At 38.3% G+C, this 17,148-nt stretch overlaps 1 protein-coding gene across 2 annotated transcripts in view; it reads left to right on the top strand.

Annotated features, from left to right (window-relative positions):
• The window catches only part of BCAP29 (B cell receptor associated protein 29), a 41,732-nt gene that overhangs the window by 15,801 nt on the left and 8,783 nt on the right, over positions 1-17,148 (top strand). For both annotated transcript variants that reach the window (XM_075016513.1, XM_075016505.1), the window contains exons 5-6: positions 432-567; positions 6,249-6,360. In XM_075016513.1, the coding sequence (XP_074872614.1) occupies positions 432-567; positions 6,249-6,360 (248 nt within the window). The remainder of the gene's footprint in view (positions 1-431; positions 568-6,248; positions 6,361-17,148) is intronic.

Here is a 17,148-nt window from a genome sequence, read left to right as displayed (position 1 = left end):
GAATCTGCAACCTGCAGCTCTGGAGCTGCATGTGGCTCTTAAGCACTTCTTTGTGGGTCTTGAGTTAGGGTTCTATGTTTTTCCCATAACATTAAGTAACAGCATAAGTGCCTTCAACACTGTAAGCAATGAAGGTCCCCACTTTTTAAATATGTTTAATTTTATCCTTTGGAACAGATGACCTTCAGAACTGGAATTCAGGTCCTGAAATGTTTGTTTTGTTTTGTGTTTTTCACTTTTCAACTTTTAATTTCAACTTTATCAGCACTAAGCTTATGCATGTGTCCTATTAATTTAAAGCCCTAAGAAGTTTATTCTATTCATTCATAGAAGCATTTTGTTCACCTTTACATTGAAAATAAATCTTAATAGAAAGAAAATAATCTTATTAGGAAAAGTAATAATTTAAATTCTAACTGTTTCTTCCTCAGTGTATTGAGACGTACTGTAACCCTTATTACTCAGTTGGCAAAAGAGATGGGAATTCAGGTAGCAATGGAAATTCAAGTAGCAAATACTAGCGAAGCTGCCAGAAAGTACATGGAGGAGAATGAAAAGCTACAGCAGGTATCTTTGTTACTACTTTTTTTTTTTTTTTAAAGAAAATTATTACAGCAAAAATTGTATGGGCTGTGAAACCCATTGAATTCATCTGCACTGTAGTTAGACACCCATGATTGCCCTATTCCCACTGACTCATTCTCACTGGGCTCGGCCTAAGGCTGCAGTCCTTGAGCCTTGACTCCAGCTCCTGCCGTACTGTCTGCATTGCAGTTAAACAGCCCCTTAGGGCTCCTGTCAGTTGTGGAGCAGCTTTTTGGGGTGTTGACCTAATATGAAAACCATTTATCTCTGTAGCTCAGTCCTTCCCTTTGCTTTTAGTGAGATGTCTGTGCAGGCAACAGGCTTGGTACTCTTGAAATAATAGCTCTTTCCAACTTTGATACTAGCAGAAAGGGGTAGGCTGCATAGTTTTATGGCAGCTGTTTGATCTTACCACCATGACCAACTCCTGAGGTTTTTAGAACAGTGGTTCCCAAACTGAGGGGCATGCCCCTTGAGGAAAACATAGATGAATGTTTGGGGGGAGGTGATACACAGTAGGGTGTGGACCAGCCCCCTCAGAGAACAGGGAAGAATGGCCATGCTTCTAGCTGCAGTCTGTCTCCAGACACTGCTGCTGTGGTAGACCAGCTGTCTGCATTTCCTCTCTGCACCCAAAACAACTCCATCTCAAACCCAAGCTCTTATTTTATTCCCAGTTCCCTCACCAACTCTTCCCTCAACCCATGTTCTGCTGCTAAGGCAGCCTTGAGTGTACTGTAATGGAGGGGAGCATGAATGAATTCTGTTAATGGTAAGAGGGGGTGCTTCTGGAAAAATTTGTGCACCACTGCTGTAGGGAGATCATGCAGGAACTAGGAGTTTCATCCCATATATCATTAAATATATAATGATTACTCTGGTACTATTGAATGTCACAGATTCAGTGGAATTGGAATGTGCAGAAAACCTCCAAAGAACACTTAAAAGCTATTGGGAATGTCTAGGTGATTCAGTAGATGGCTTTATTTCCTGTCAGTACTGAGCTAGTGGTAAAGAGACTTTTATGTTGATGGAAGTGCTATGTTCCACAAAAATACACAACTGAATTCCTGGCTACCTGCAATCGTGATGAGAGTATTTGGGACCTTTACTGTTACCAACATCTCTACTCTTAATTTGGCCAAATTGCTGTTTAGAGAATTATATTCTTTCTATTTAAATCCCTTCCTTAATTAAATTTAATTAAATTTGTACATTTTTTTCTAATTGTTTTAAATAGTGTGCATTTTTTCTGTGTAGCTGTATTATTTTGAAATACGTTATTTCCAAATAGCTCTTTGAAATACGGCTGCTGTGTAGACATACCTTCAGATTAGATTTAAAAGATTGGCAGGTGAAAAGAACTTTCCTGCTTTTTCAGTTCCCAGTTGATTTTCTAACTCTGAATCAACCAGTTGAACAAACTGAAATGAGGAAAATAGTTTCTCAACTTGCTAAAGAGGACCACCACTATCAAATGCTGGCTTAGTGCTTCTGGTTCTTAGTTGCTTAGCCAGTGACTTCCAGAAGTTCAGTGGTTTGACTTTCTTTAGAGCTTGGCAGCAAATACAGATTGTTTAATTTTGTTCTTTTAGTGTTTATTTTAATTCATTACAAGAAATTTAGGCTTTTGAATAGGTTGTTAATATCAAATTTAATTTTAAATGGAGTTATTTTTTAAAAAAGGACCTGCTTGTAAAGTGAATAAAATCTAGTTTAAACAAACTGATTTTTATATTTTCTTAATTTTTTTTTAAAAATCCATTGTGTTGTATCATCTTACGCAGTTTGAACCTCTCTAATTGGGAACATTCTCGTCTGGCAAACTGTAATCTGTCATGATTTTAGTTAGCTGGATGACCGCTTATTGTGGGTGTGGACAAGTTTTCCATGGTCCCATAAAGTTGTTTCCAATCACCAGGTCTTGCTCTCATTGTTGTGCTGTTATTTAGCTGTAATTTACATCTAAATATCTTCTAAGAGCTCAGTAACCAGTGAAGTGTTGGTAAAATGTGAGGAAAATGTTGACCTCCTGTCATCCAGCAAATTCTTTTGTCCAGCACTGGTCAGGTCCCAAGAATGCCGGACAGGAGAGGTTGAACCTGTACAATCATCTATCATTATGTTAGCTATTGGCATGCTATGTAGTTTCATTATGACAATTACCTGGGGACTGGTTAATTTGTTTATGCACTTATATTTTTTAAAGTTTAAATTGTATTATTTTAGGGAAAGTAGAAGTAGAACTCTTAAAATTTTGCCATTTGAAGTAGTCCTTGTTAGGAATGAAAATTATTTTTTTATCAGTGTTGTGTAACATATGGAATTGTGCCTGGAAATAGTTTGATCTTTGTAGGAAAAAATTAAGAAATCAAAAAATATAAATGTTGGCCATAATGTTTCACAACTGAGATTCTGTTCAGTAAAATGTGTTGTCAAAATAGTTACATAGAGATGTGTAAGTATGTGGTAACAGTTTGTGGAGGCAGGACCCATAGTTGTTTTTGGTTCCTCTCAGGTATGTGAACAAATGCTAAGATCAGTATGTACTAGGCAGGATACACAAATTTATAAGTAACTTGGGTAGGTATCTTTGTAAGAAAATAAGGTCAGTGGAGCACACTATAAACAGGTTTTGTGTTTGTGGCATGTGGCATTTTGTCAAACTGCCATAGAAACTTTTGTCTAGGAAATCTGCCACTTTGCTTTAGCCAGATGAGTTACCATCTTGCTTTCTCTGTCATGCTGGGTTGTGACTGCAGCTTCGTCTTTCTCTTATGTGCTGCTTTTGCATAAGCAGCATGTTCTCCCTTCTGCACATAACCAGGAGCCAGAAAGCACAGTAGCTGTCCTGGTTCATCAGGACCTTTCTTGCATATCTGTGGAGGTGCGTACGCTGAGCAGAAAACTGAGGCAGCCAGGGGCCATGTTGGTGATTTGCAGATGCTGGGCAGAGCTCCATCCTATTTGGGATACAAAGTATAGTGAACAGCAGTGTCAACATTTGGGATCACTGTCTTTCCTGAGAAGATGCAAGCGTGACCTAAGTATTTACAATCTGGCTACTAAAGTATCTGCCTCAATATGCAGGCCTGCTACTGTCTTCCCTTCTGGTGCATACAAAATCATCTGCTGAGGTAGTTTACAGACACAGAGAGGAATGGTGGTGGGAGGGAGGGAGAATTTTTGAATTAACACTTCATTGAGATAAAAAAGGCCCATTCCACACTCAGAACTGGTGTTTGCCTATTAACTAGGGTTGCTGCTACAACCACAAAAGCTAAACAACAACAAAAACTTGATTGAAAGTTGAGATTCTGATATTGCCATATTCTGGGTTCCTAGATGTGGGCCTACAGTTGTCTGTTTTGTCCAGCTCTGGAAGCATATGTGTGTATTGCTCTCACACTCTGCCTATGGACAGACTTAACAGCCCAGGAGCAACAGTTATGCCCATTGTACACAGCTCACTGGTACAGCCTCTGGGAGTAGCAGTGCTCTCTGCAGTCCTGCTGTGATCTTCCAGGGTGCCACAGTTAACCAGAAAAGGATGGAGCTTTATTCACCTATCTCAGCTGCATACTACCCTCCAGAAACCTTAAATATCCAGTCACATTGGAAGTAACCTTCCCCTTTATCCAAGATTTCCATATGTTGAGTTTCCAAAGAGGACTCAGCAATAAATTAATCTAACACTGCCATAGAACTGAAGGACACGTGCTTTGAAATTGTATGGTGGAGAATAAGCAGCCCTTGTTGGAGGTGGCAGATTTCTCAATCAACATCCCACCTCTTACATTACTGAGTTATTTGACAGCTACTCTTCTGTCCATCTTGGAAAGTTTCCCAAGATTTTCTTCAAGGGTCTCTGCTCTTTCTCCTGAACACTCTTATTTAGTCTCATTAGTTTAGCTATTTTCCATACATACCGGACAGCTGTGTATCTCTACTTTTGAATGATCTTGATGACCCTTTGCTGCCCTGCACAAGAAAATTGTGTTGCTTCTTTTTCCACCCACAATAAAGTTTACCTCATCCCTTGCTCTCCTTATATGGGATGGTTCATGCTCTTGATGTGAGAGGTCAGATGAGTGGAGAGTTGACTATTGTAGAAGGGAGAATAGGAGGGAGGAGTAGTCACATGAGAAAGGAAGTTGCAGGAGATGTGAGGAAAAAGTTATGTGAAACCATGACTAATCCTGTGTGTTCATTTTACAATTAAGACACAACTGTTACTAAAGCACGTAAAATATAACTATTCATAATAGCAAGTATAGTGGGTACATAACATATATTTAGTGTCTAATGAGGCTTTGAGAGGGACTTCCAGATGCTCAGCAGGGCTAACAGCCTCTGCCGGTCCCAAGGCAAGATGGAAGAGGAACCTGGCTCCACACCGCCAGAAGGGGCAGAGCCTAGGGCAGTCAGCCCTTAGTGTGGCCCAGACAGTGGTGCTGGGCTCCCCACTTCCCTCAGAGCAGTGAAGAGGAACGCTGCTGCAGCACTTTGAAGGAGCCTGGAGCTCCAGCTGCCGCTGCTGTTAAAGTAGCAGCAGCGGCAGTCAGAGCCTTGGACCTCTTTGAAACTGTGGGCCATGGGACAACTGCTCCCATTTCTGTCCCCTCCCACCGCTTTCCCTCTGCAAGCCCGTGGGTGCTGGAAATCTGATAAAGCTGTATTTAAGTGCCTAAATATCTTATTGCTATAAAAAGTTAAGTGATGACTTCATTGCAGATTACAAGTACTACAAGGGGAGGAGATTTCTGATAGTAGATGATTATATTATCTGACAGAAAAAGGAATGATGGCTGTGTCTACACGAGCCCCCTTCTTTGAAAGGGGCTTGGTAATCATTCTGATCAGAGAATACTAATGAAGTGCTGTGATGATATGCAGCACTTCATTAGGTTAATTCTCCCTTATGGCAACTTCGAAGTGCCAGCGTGCCGGGTAGGTGCGTGCACTTCGAAGTGCACATGCTACTTGAAAGTGCTTTTACTCCCCAAACATTTTGGGAGTAAAGGTGCTTCGCAGTTGGACACTTTGAAGTTGCCATGAGGAGGATTAGCCTAATGAAGTGCTGCATATTCATCGCAGCACTTCATTAGTATGCTCCAATCGGACTGATTACCATGCCCCCTTAAAAGAAAGGGGCACATGTAGTCATAGCCAATGAGATGTAAAGTTTGGAAGCTACCCCTGGACAAATTCAGAGTAGAAATAAGGCACAATTTAAGGGTGAGTGTATCTAACCATAGGAGCAGTTTGTTAAGAGATGCGGTAGAGTCTCTGTCACTTGCCATCCTTACATCAAGACTCGATCTCTTCCCTCCCTCCCCCAAAAAGAAGGAAAAGAAAAGAAATTACAGACTTGATGCTGAAATTTTTGGGTGAAGCTCTTTGGCCTATGTTATTCAGGAGGTTGTAATACACAATCTTTATTGTCCCTTTCAACCTTAAATGTGACTTTGTTTATAGATGTATCTAGGGTTGGGGTTTTTTCCCAGAGGTATTAACCTTTTTAGAGCTCTTTTTTAGAAAACCATGGGAATTGAAGACATTTAGCACATTATACGATCTGGGCCAAAGTTGTTCGGTCATTTGTGTTAATAGCTAGCAGTTATTCAAATTAATACTAATTATGCCCACAAATCTTTTTATAGGCCTTGAATGAAAAAGGGAAGTGTGAAAATGAAGAGGCACTAGAAGAAGACAATAAAAAACTGAGGCAAGAAACTGAAAAACTGAAAGCGGAATTAAAGAAAAGTTCACAGGGTAACTTTTTTTTAAAATAGGTTTCTTTTAAACAAGAATGACTGGGGTTTTTATGCCGTAAAGCTTGGCAAATTTGGTGCTTAAAATTCAAGAGTCTAAGAGATGTCTTAGCAGAAGTATGAGATTCATCATATATCTGTTTTCAAGTACTTTCCTTTTTAAAAAAATTTAAGCTTACTTGTTTAAAAATAAATAAATATTTCTGGCATAGCCAGGTAAATTCCACTGATGTAAATGGTATTTGAAACCATTGTAAGCAAATGCATTTAGCTTAGTGTTTCAGACGCAGTCTTACAATAAATAAATTATGCAGAGTTGTACATTGTAAACCTGGGGTCAGCAACCCCCCAGCAGGGATATCAAGAGTGAGACATGAGCTGATTTTCATCAGCATACAAGGTGGGAACTCAGCCTTGCCCCTCTTCCACTAGGCAGCTGGGAGCTTGTTCAAAGCCATGCCAGGGGATTAACAAAAGACCAGCTAATGCTACCAACCACCACTTTAAGGGTAAAGCTCTGCATCTTTGTTTATTTATGAAGCTATTGTAAGTAGGACTATTAGTGACTTTTAGAAAGCATCACTGGCACTTGGATGGGCACTCAAACCATATATAAAAGTCAAAACGTCAATTTTCAGCACTCCACCTTGGAAAGGGTGCTGACCCCTGTTGAAAACAATTGTAACTAAGGCACTAGAATAACAACCTTGACAGCCTTTATTCAGTAGTGTAGGTCTAGATATTGAAGTTTTATACTGTATAAGATTACAGCTAACTGATAACAAGATGACCTTTCCTCTCTTAAAATACATAACTAGATTTGGCAGAACTGTGATTTCTTACTTTTTGAAACTTTTGGTAGGTAATATCAATTATTTTAAGCATTTGTATTTACCAATTTCAGTTTTCACTTGCAGATATGGAGGGTAAGACAGTAATAGCACAAGTTGAGATTAAAAACTGAAGCTAACTGCACACAAAAAAAACCAAGCAGTCCTTTAGCACCTTAAAGACTAACTGTTGTTCATTGTGTCATGAGCTTTCGTGGGTGAGACCCACTTCTCACAAAAGTTCATTACATAATAAATAAAATTTCTTTAAGAGGCTACAGGACTGCTCTTTTTTGGTGAAGCTACAGACTAACATGCCTACCCCTCTAAGGCTGTGTCTAGGCTAGCCCCTGACTTTGAAGGGGATATGGTAATTAGGGTATCGAGAGATTACTAATGAAGTGCTGCGGTGCATATGCAGCACTTAATTAAGCTACATCTCTCCTATGGCAACTTTATAGTGTGTAAAGGAGTAAAGGGACTTTGACGTAGGGCAGGCATTTCGAAGTACCCCCAGCTACATGGCAAGCTGGCACTTTGAAGTTTCACACTTCCAAGTTATCGTAGGGAGATTCAGCATATGCACCGTAGCACTTCATTAGTAATCTCCTGGAACCCTAATTATCATTCCCACTTCGAATTTGGGGGCTAGTCTAGACGCAGCCTAAGACTGCTAAAATACAAATTGTCAACATCACCTCTCAAAATATATGAAGAAAATCTTCAATCCTCAAGCAGCATTTTTCTTTGCCTATCTGTACTTTTTGATTAACATCAAGGGAAACATTTTTTGTTGCTTTGTGTGTGTACAGTGAAATTGACATTAACTTATACAAATCTAATCCTTCCAAAACTGTGTAATCTTTCCTTACTAAAAAAGGAATGGTACGTGAAAATTTTGTTTAGTATAGTGTACCTTTTAAGCCACAGATACAATGCAAGTGCTTACTGGCATTCTACTCTGTGTGTGTGTATTTTTTAACAGTAGAGACATTATCATATTTTTTTTGTTAAAGGGAAGACATTGATGTGCTTTGTAGCATGATACTGCTTGCTGTCAACTACTGTGTTTAAGGTTTAGGCTGTCAGAACTGCTTTCTTAGTTAACTGACGGTGAGATAAAAGCAGATTTTACCTGTTTGAAGATGTCCTATTTGGATTGTGCAAGGTGTGTGACATTTATGAACACCCACCCATCTGAAATCAATGTTTTAGATAACATCACTTGTGACCTTGTGAAGAGCAACTAGACGGAATCTAGTCCAAAAATATTTTTGCTTGACAATTTACAGAATGCTGTCTCCATATAGCAGCAGGACTCATGAGATCCGAATGTTTAGTGCCCTGACTACAGTCACGGCCTCTATTACTATACTGCAAGAATGGTGAATCCAAACAATGAATCTTAGTTGTCAATTCTAAACCTAAACACAAATTAAAACTCTAGAACAGCTGTTTTTAGTTGAGCTTGATGTTTTATTACAGCAAGAATCCATTATTTTATCCTCTTCCCTGCCAAGCAGGTTTGATTGTGGGTTCTCCCACCCCTGCTGTTTCCTTACAGAGAGGGAGGAAAGACTTCCTTTGAAGTGCAAGCTCATTGAAAGGAAACTGTAAATGCATGTGTGTATTTAAACTAGCAGGGTATAGGCTTAATATATACAACAAGCTTTTTAGCCAGGAATGTAATACAAAGCTGAGGTGAAAGTATGTTTATCACATGCCATCTCAGCTTTGGTCCCTGCAGGAGTCTGGGGGGATATCCTTCAGCTAAACTTCACCAAAAACAAGTCACTGCGAACTCGGTTTAAGATGTTGTATTGTAAGGAATCAAAACAAAAAGCAGTGAAGTAGCACTTTAAAGACTAGCAAAATAATTTATTAGGTGAGCTTTTGTGGGACAGACCCACTTCTTCAGACCATAGCCAGACCAGAACAGACTCCATATTGTGGTCTGGCTATGGTCTGAAGAAGTGGGTCTGTCCCACAAAAGCTCACCTAATAAATTATTTTGCTAGTCTTTAAAGTGCTACTTGACTGCTTTTTGTTTTGATCGTGTATAGACTAGCATGGCTTCTTCTCTGTTTCTATTCAACATGTAAAGAATCAGTTTCTGATGTGGTCATATACAACCGAGTTAAAATTTGGTTATTAACCATTGGATGACTCCTAGGCACTACAATAATAAAAATAATAAAGATCACTTTGACAGGATATGGCTCTACACTAGATTTTTTTTTTTTCTTAACTGAGAGTTATTTAATTGCTAATTGAGGTGCTCATCTTAGATATACAAGTTAGTGTGGGTACATGCCACACATTCCATCCAGGCTAGATTTTTAGAATTTTTGTATCCAGTTATTGAGGCATGACTTGTGAAATTTCAGAATATAATTTCCTTAAAACTGAACAGTGGAATGTGAAACTTTGCTTTTAAAAGTAAGGCCAGTACATTTAAAAAAAAGTTTTTTCAGTGTGTTATTTTTAATAATCTAAGCTTTGATTTTGCTTACTAGTGCTTCCCTGATGTCATATGACTGAAAAATCTTTGGAAAAATTTCCATTTCTTCCTTGTATTTACTTTGAAATTATGCAATGTCTCTTTGAAGTTTCCTTTTACCCAATTATGACAGACCTTAAACCACAAAATGAATTGACAAGCCCTTTCTGGTTTATCTGAGCCTTATTTTGGTAAGATCCACTATGGTTAGGCTGGAAGGCTTTAAAAGACTGGTTTGCTCTCTGGCAACTAAACTGTGCAGACAGCATATTACACCAAGCAATTCTACTCTCTTTTGCTGTAATATAAGTTTTTCTTGAAACATGTTGTTTATTTCTTTTGCAGTAAACAGTGGCAATACATTAAGGCACCTTAGTGCTGCCATACATAGTTAGTTTTACAGTTAGAACTAAAATTCCTCTCTCACATTTTATTAACATAATTTTGCATCCAGATCAACACATTAATTTAATAGGAAATGTGAACTTTTATTGTTTTAGTTCAGTGCTTCTAACTTTGATGGAGGAAATTAATATGAGCTTTATTTGAATTTTGTACTGGGATTCAAATACTAAAAATGTTTTATTGGAAGCCCTCTGAGGAGCAGTCTGTTAATTATACAAAAACTGCAAACTGCCTTATCAAAATGCACCATATATACCAGAATTCTAGACAATGTGGTTACCTAAACCTGAGAAAACGTTGGAGTGGAAGTGACAAAAATTTCAAACAGTTTTTCTTGTATTTTGTTTTGATTTTTCTCTTGCCTATTTAGGCCCCTTTTTAGCAATGCTGGGTAAGTGAAGGAAAGGGGGCTTTCATTTTTCTTTATTGCAGACCCACATACTGAGGGTTTTACAGGCACCCAGCAGTGAGTTAGCTACATTTTCAGAGCCTAAGTCCATTTTTAGCATACCTGGACATGTAATTACATGTCCTATTTAAAGATCATGAGATGATAGTTTATAGATGCACATGCATATTAGGAAGAATATTTCACTGCTACCTTAAAAAGACTGAGTGTTAGCAGGATTTAGTTGTAGTGATATGGACCTGATGATCATCAGTGACTGTCCTGTAGGATTTTCTGTATAAAGCCAAAAAGATGAGTCCCAAACACCCCCTGGTGCCACTAACATGACTCTCTGCCTGCTAACCTGCTAGCTACAATAGCAAAGAGGGTAGTAACATATCTGTCTTTTTCTTTAACAGGACATTTGTGTTTTACAAAATGGTTGAAGTGTGTGTAGCGGGTGATGGGTAAAATTTTCAAAAGTGCATTTGGTGTTTGGAAACTTAACTAAGTCACTGTTGAAAATGATGTTCGGGATATGTCTGCGCAGCAGTGGGAAGCATAATAACACAATCACACAAAGCTGGTATGCTAAAAGTAGCAGTGGGGCTGTTGTGGCACTGGTAGTGTCTTGGCCTGGTGACCTGCGTTCAAGCCAGTCCATCTCCCTGGATCCAAGCTCAGACCGCTAGCCCAAGCTGTATCCAGTATTGCAGGCACTTTCAACACTACCTTTAGGTGAGCTAGTATAAGTCTGAGATTCCTGCTGTGGTCAGACATAGCTTCAGGTGCTTTTGAACATACTATGTTTACACATACACACACAAGCTGAACTAAAAAGTATTCAATGTAGCTCTTGGGTTGATAATGGCGGGGAGGGGAAGGAAAAAGATATTTCCAGAATCTGGTTTCAGAACCTTTGAATAGATTTTGTTTGTGTGCAAAATAAGTGTAACAAGAACGTTTGTGTTGCAAGCTCTCTAGATTTTATGAGAGGGAATATGAGTGGTAGTTTTGGCCAATATGGTTTTAAAATACACATTCTATCTTAAGACCTATACTATTACAGACATTTGTTCTTTTGTTTTGGTTTGTTTGTGTGTTTAAAATTAATGCAAGATTATTTAAGGTTTGAAAGATCTGAACAAGAAACGGGGATATATGAAAGCATTTGATTTTTTTTTTTGCTGCCAATTAGAGTTTAGTTTGGGTATTATGTAGTAGTCTCTTTTAAAGAGGATGAATGGACCAGATACATTGTGGAGCAGTGGGCCTGTGGGGTCATGTGTCTTTCCTCTCACTGCTACCCTGATTTCCTGCTTGGCTTATACTGCACATGCTAATGTACACTGATGAAATTGGCTCTGTACAGGTCTTCAGTAAATATTTGATACAGTATCATCATATGGTGATAAAACACTTCCCATTTTGCTAATATCTCTGGAGGATGTTAAACAGTAGCTACCAGTCAGATATTTTAACGTCAGCTGATCCAGGTGACTTGCATTCAAGAGTTTTAAAATAACTGGCTTAGGAGTTCTCTAGATTGTTAATGTTGGTTTTTTATAAGTCTTAGAGCACTGGAAGACAGCTAGTTTGCGTGAAAAGGATGACTTAGGTAATTATAGAACTGTCAGCCAGACATCAGTCCCATTGAAGATAATGGAGTTGCTGACGCAACACTCAATTTATAAAGGCTTAAAGAAAGGTAATGTAATTACACAAATCAAGGTAATATAATAATGCAAATTAACAAGGTTTATGGAAAATAATTTTGTCAAATTAACTTAATACCTATTTTTGATGAGGTTACAAATTTGGTTGATAAAGGTAATACCGTTGACTCAATATATTTTGGCTTCTGCAAGGCATTTGAGTTGGTACTGCATAAAATTCTGATTTAAAAAAAACTAGAACAATATAAAATTAGTACACATTAAATAGATTGAAAACTGGCTGATAGTTACATTTGAAATTATTTTTCTTCTGTATTTGACACTAGTGTGACCTTATGGGGCCCCCAGTTCAAGAAAGATGTTGATAAATTGGAGGCAGTTCAGAGAGGAGTCACAAGAATGATAAAGTATTAGTGTGAAGGAGCTCAATCTGCTTAGCTTAATAATGAGGTTAAGGGGTAACAATTACACAATATAAATACTAAATGGAGAACAAATATTTAATATGGGGCTCCTCAATCTAGCAGAGAAAGTTATAACATGATCCAGTAGATGGAAGGCACACTTGGACAGATGCAGACATGAATAAGGCTTCGAGAGTAACTATTGGACATATTTACCAAGGGCCATGTGGATTATGCTGGCCATTTAAAAATCAAGATTGGATGCTTTTCTGAAAGATGTAATGTAGGCATTATTCTAAGTAAGTTCTGTTGTCTGTGTTTTAACAGGAATTCAGACTAGATGATCAATATAGTCCATTCCAGCTTTACAGATCCATAGATGCACAATTTTTAAGTACCTTTGTCCTTTGTTGTTTAAAGAATGTTTGTGCTTTTTCTGTTTGAAAGAAAATACCTTGGAAATTAAATGCAAAAACTTGCATTAAGGTAGCACAATCCTAACATGCAATATATGTAATCTTAGCTACATTGTGCGTATTTTCTATATTTTATTCGGGTTAAATGTGTGTGTTCGTTCAATAATGTCATGAAATTCATATTGCAGAACATGCAGGATGTCCACTGCAGATAAATTAATGATTCAGAGATTATTATTTAAGTGAGGATTTACCATAGGGTTGGTCAGACTGAAGTGCATGCAGTGAATGCCTTTGGCTGACAGGGAAGTGTTCAAAAAGGCCATATGGCAATAATTCTGCAAAACCAGCATGCTTCCTCTTTATTCTGTAGTCCCCAGTAAGGATTAGTGGGGTTTTCATCTCTTTTCCCCACAAAGGTGACAGGAACAACCTGGCCTTTGGGTCCTTCTAAGATTAGGTGAGGTATTCTTGTCATGAGTCTGTTGTTGTCAAAACATTGAAACTATGCAATGAGTTGTTTGTTTTGTTGATCTATAGATATCTTTTTAGATATTTTGTTCATGTTTAGTGATATGGTTGTTGTTAGTCACAACCAAAGCAGTGTGCATCTTCTTGTAAAACAGCCCAGTAGCTACTATTGTATCAAGTTACCAAAATATTGTATGAAAAATAGTTCAGTGGCATTAGATTGTGAAATCCCTAAATATGAAGAAAAACTATTAACTAGAGTGTTTCCTTTTTAGTTTTCTATATAGCATAGAGAAGAACTTCTTGAAAGTGAAGAGGAGAAAGAACATGTTTGCATTTTATTTGTAATGTTAACTTGCAATTAAATTTCCAATAAATATTAAACCTTTATTTTATGAAGAGTAACACTTCTTGATTTGAGTCCCATGTGTCTGAATGCCAGATACATCAGTAGCAGAAGAGAAGAGAAAATTAAATCCTACAGGAAAGGAAGAAAAGTTTAGATAAGATTGTAAATATAATGAAGTGTCCTCTTGTCAGATGTGTGGAAGTGTCCACTTGTCAGATGCTGTTCCAGACGGTGGGAGATGTGGAGGAGAAGATTCTTAAACTGATACTGGCAAGATGGTATTGCAGGATGAGAGGAGGCTAGTACAAGATAGGAGAGAAGGGAAGTGAAAGGAGGAATATAGAGAGTGAAATCCTGACACCACTGAAGTCAGTTGGAGTTTTGTCTTTGACTTCAGTGAGTCATGATTTCATCATAGATCTGAGGCAAAGCTATGAGAAGACCATGGAAAGGTTTAAAAGTAGGGTTTATTTTGATCTAGATTGCCAAATGAAGATTCAGTAGAATGTCTAAAAATCTGGAAGATGTAGTCATCTGTCTTTGAGTATATGTGAAGTAAATAGTATTTTTCTTCATCTGCTGAAGTCTGGTGACCTGGATTTTGGAAAGGCATAGAACAGAAGATTCCAGAAGTGAGACACAAAGAAATGAACCACGAATGATAATTTCAACTGAGGAGAAGTCAGAGTAATAGCATAGTAAGTATGGCCCCTGTTTCAGATAGTTCCATTGTTGCTTCTCTTCATTAATCAGCCATGTTTTTGTTCCATGTCTGCCGAGAACAGAATTCATGCCTTGTCTCTGTATTCCTCCTTTAAAAGTCTAGCAGAGAGCAGAGTTGGATGACCTCCTTTCATCCTTTAATATCATCTTGTTAGTATTAGTATAAGAATATTTTCCTCCACAACTCCCACTGTGTGGAACAGCCAGCTATGCCAGACATATCACAAGTGGACTCTTCATTATATTTGCAATCTTAGTAAACTATAGTAAAGAACAGAATTGACAGACACATGGATGAACATAATGTGTTGGGGAAAAGTCAGCGTGGTCTCTGTAAAGGAAAATTATGCCTCGCTAATCTACTAGAAATCTTTGAGGCAGTTCAAAAACATGTGGACAAAGGGGATTCAGTGGATGTAGAATACTTAGATTTCCAGAAAGCCTTTGATAAGGCCCCTCAGCAAAGGCTCTTGTGTAAAGTAAGTTGTCATGGGATAAGAGGAAAGGACCTCTCATGGATTATTGTCTGGTTAAAGGAAAGGAAACAAAGGGTAGGAATGTATGATCAGGTTTTAGAATAGCAAGGGGTAACTAACGGTGTCCTGCAAGGGTCTGTACTGGTACCAATCTTATTCATCATATTCATGAAGGGTCTGGAGAAAAGGGCAAAGAGTGAGGAGGTAAAGTTTGCAGATGGTACTGTTTGAGATAGTTCAGTCCAAAGCACACTGTGAATTGCTACAAAAGGATCTCACTAAACTAGGTGACTGGGCTACAAAATGGCAGATGAATTTTTATGTTGATGAATGCAAAATAATGCATATTGGAAAACATAATCCCAAGTATACAGGCAAAATGATGGGGACTAAATTAGCTATTACCACTCAAAAGTGAGATCTTGGAGTCATTGTGGATAGTTGTCTGAAAACATCCTCTCAATGGGCTGGAGTGATCAAAAAAGCAAATAGAATGTTATGAAGCATTTTAAAAGGGACAGAGAATAAGATCAAGAATATCTTATTGCCTCTGTATAAACTCATGGTATGCCCACATCTTGAATACTGCATACAGATGTGGTCACCTCATCTCAAAAAGATACGTTGGCATTGGAAAACATTTAGAAAAAGGCAACAAAATTATTAACGGGTTGGAATGGCTGTTGTAAGAGGAGAGATTTTAAAAGACTGAGACTTTTCACCTTGGAAAAGAGGAGACTAAGGGGGGATATGGTAGAGGTCTATAAAATCATGACTGGTGTCAAGAAGAGTAAATAATTTTTCTTTAGTCACTCTGTTTCCATAAGACAAAAACTATGGGTCACCAAATGAAATGTAATAGTGAGCAGGTTTAAAACGAACCAAAGAATTTCTTTACACGGTGCAGTCATTTTTGTGGAACTTCTTGCCGGAGGTTGTTGTGAATACCAGGGTTTTAAGTGTTTTTAAAAAAAACTAGATTAATTCATGGAGGATAGGTCCATCAATGGCTATTAGCCAGGATGCATTGGAATGGTGGCCCTAGCCTCTGTTTGTCATAAGCTGGAAATAAGTAACGGGGGAGTGATCACCTTGATGATTACCTGTTCTGTTCATTCCTTCTGGGACACCTGGTGTCAGCCACTGTTGGAAGACAGGTCATTGGGCTAGGTGAACCTTTGGTCTGATCCAGTATGGCAGTTCTTATGTTTATCTCAGTTCATGGTTTCTGCTACGCTTTGGTAGGCATGTTCTAGGGACTAAAGAAGAAAGGCTCAGTGCTATCTTGATGTGCTCATAGTCTTGCGGAGGAAAGGCAAGCAACAAGTATGGGATTTTTTTTTTAAAGAATACGTTTTACATTTTGTTACTATTGGACTTATTTTAAAATGGCTTTTTGGGACAATCTCATAAAATAATAGTTAATAGCTTGTATTGCAATGTAGGTAATTTGCTTTAGAGTCTGTCTCTTGCTACCTATTGCAGGATGTACTGTTAGCAGCAAATTAAGGCCGTGTCTACACAACAGCAACTATTGTGGGACAGCTAAGGCACTGCAGCTGCAGTGTTGATGGAAGTGTTTGTCTCTCTCGCTCCTTTTTTTTTCCCTTCCTTTTCCCCCCATTGATTAAAGGCAGTGCAGCTCTCCAAGAGGCAATAACTAGGTCAGTTGAAGAATTTTTCCATTTGCCTATTTACCTATGCAGTGAGGGATTAGGTCAGCCTAACTATATCCCCCAGGGCACAAAATTTTTCATCAACCTGAGCAACCTACTTTGTGGTTGTAATCAGGCCTTACATGCAGTGGTGGAAAAGTAGTGCTCTTTTTCATCTTACAATAGCATTTTTGGCCCTGATGATGAACTTTAAAAAATTCTGTTCAGCATTTATTAGCTATACAGCGGATACCTATAGTAAAGGCACTCAAATGTTGAGATGTACAGCAGGACCAAAAAGAAGTGTGGGGCTCCCACAGAGAGGAAGTGTTTCATTCCTAATTAAAATTTGTTTGAATTCTATGGACAAAACTGCTTTGCTGTTCTGAAATCCCATTTCATTCCTCAGCTATTTTCTTATGTCAAACAGAGCCTGTCTTTGGAACAGTCTCTTGTAGCACACAGGAATTTCGCCTCACATCATTTTAGGGGGCAA

This window comes from Carettochelys insculpta, chromosome 1 (genome assembly GCF_033958435.1).
Source record: "Carettochelys insculpta isolate YL-2023 chromosome 1, ASM3395843v1, whole genome shotgun sequence".
Classification (NCBI taxonomy): domain Eukaryota; kingdom Metazoa; phylum Chordata; order Testudines; family Carettochelyidae; genus Carettochelys; species Carettochelys insculpta.
The sequence above is the reverse complement of the archived record's forward strand: the minus strand, read 5'-3'. Positions and strand labels throughout refer to the sequence as shown.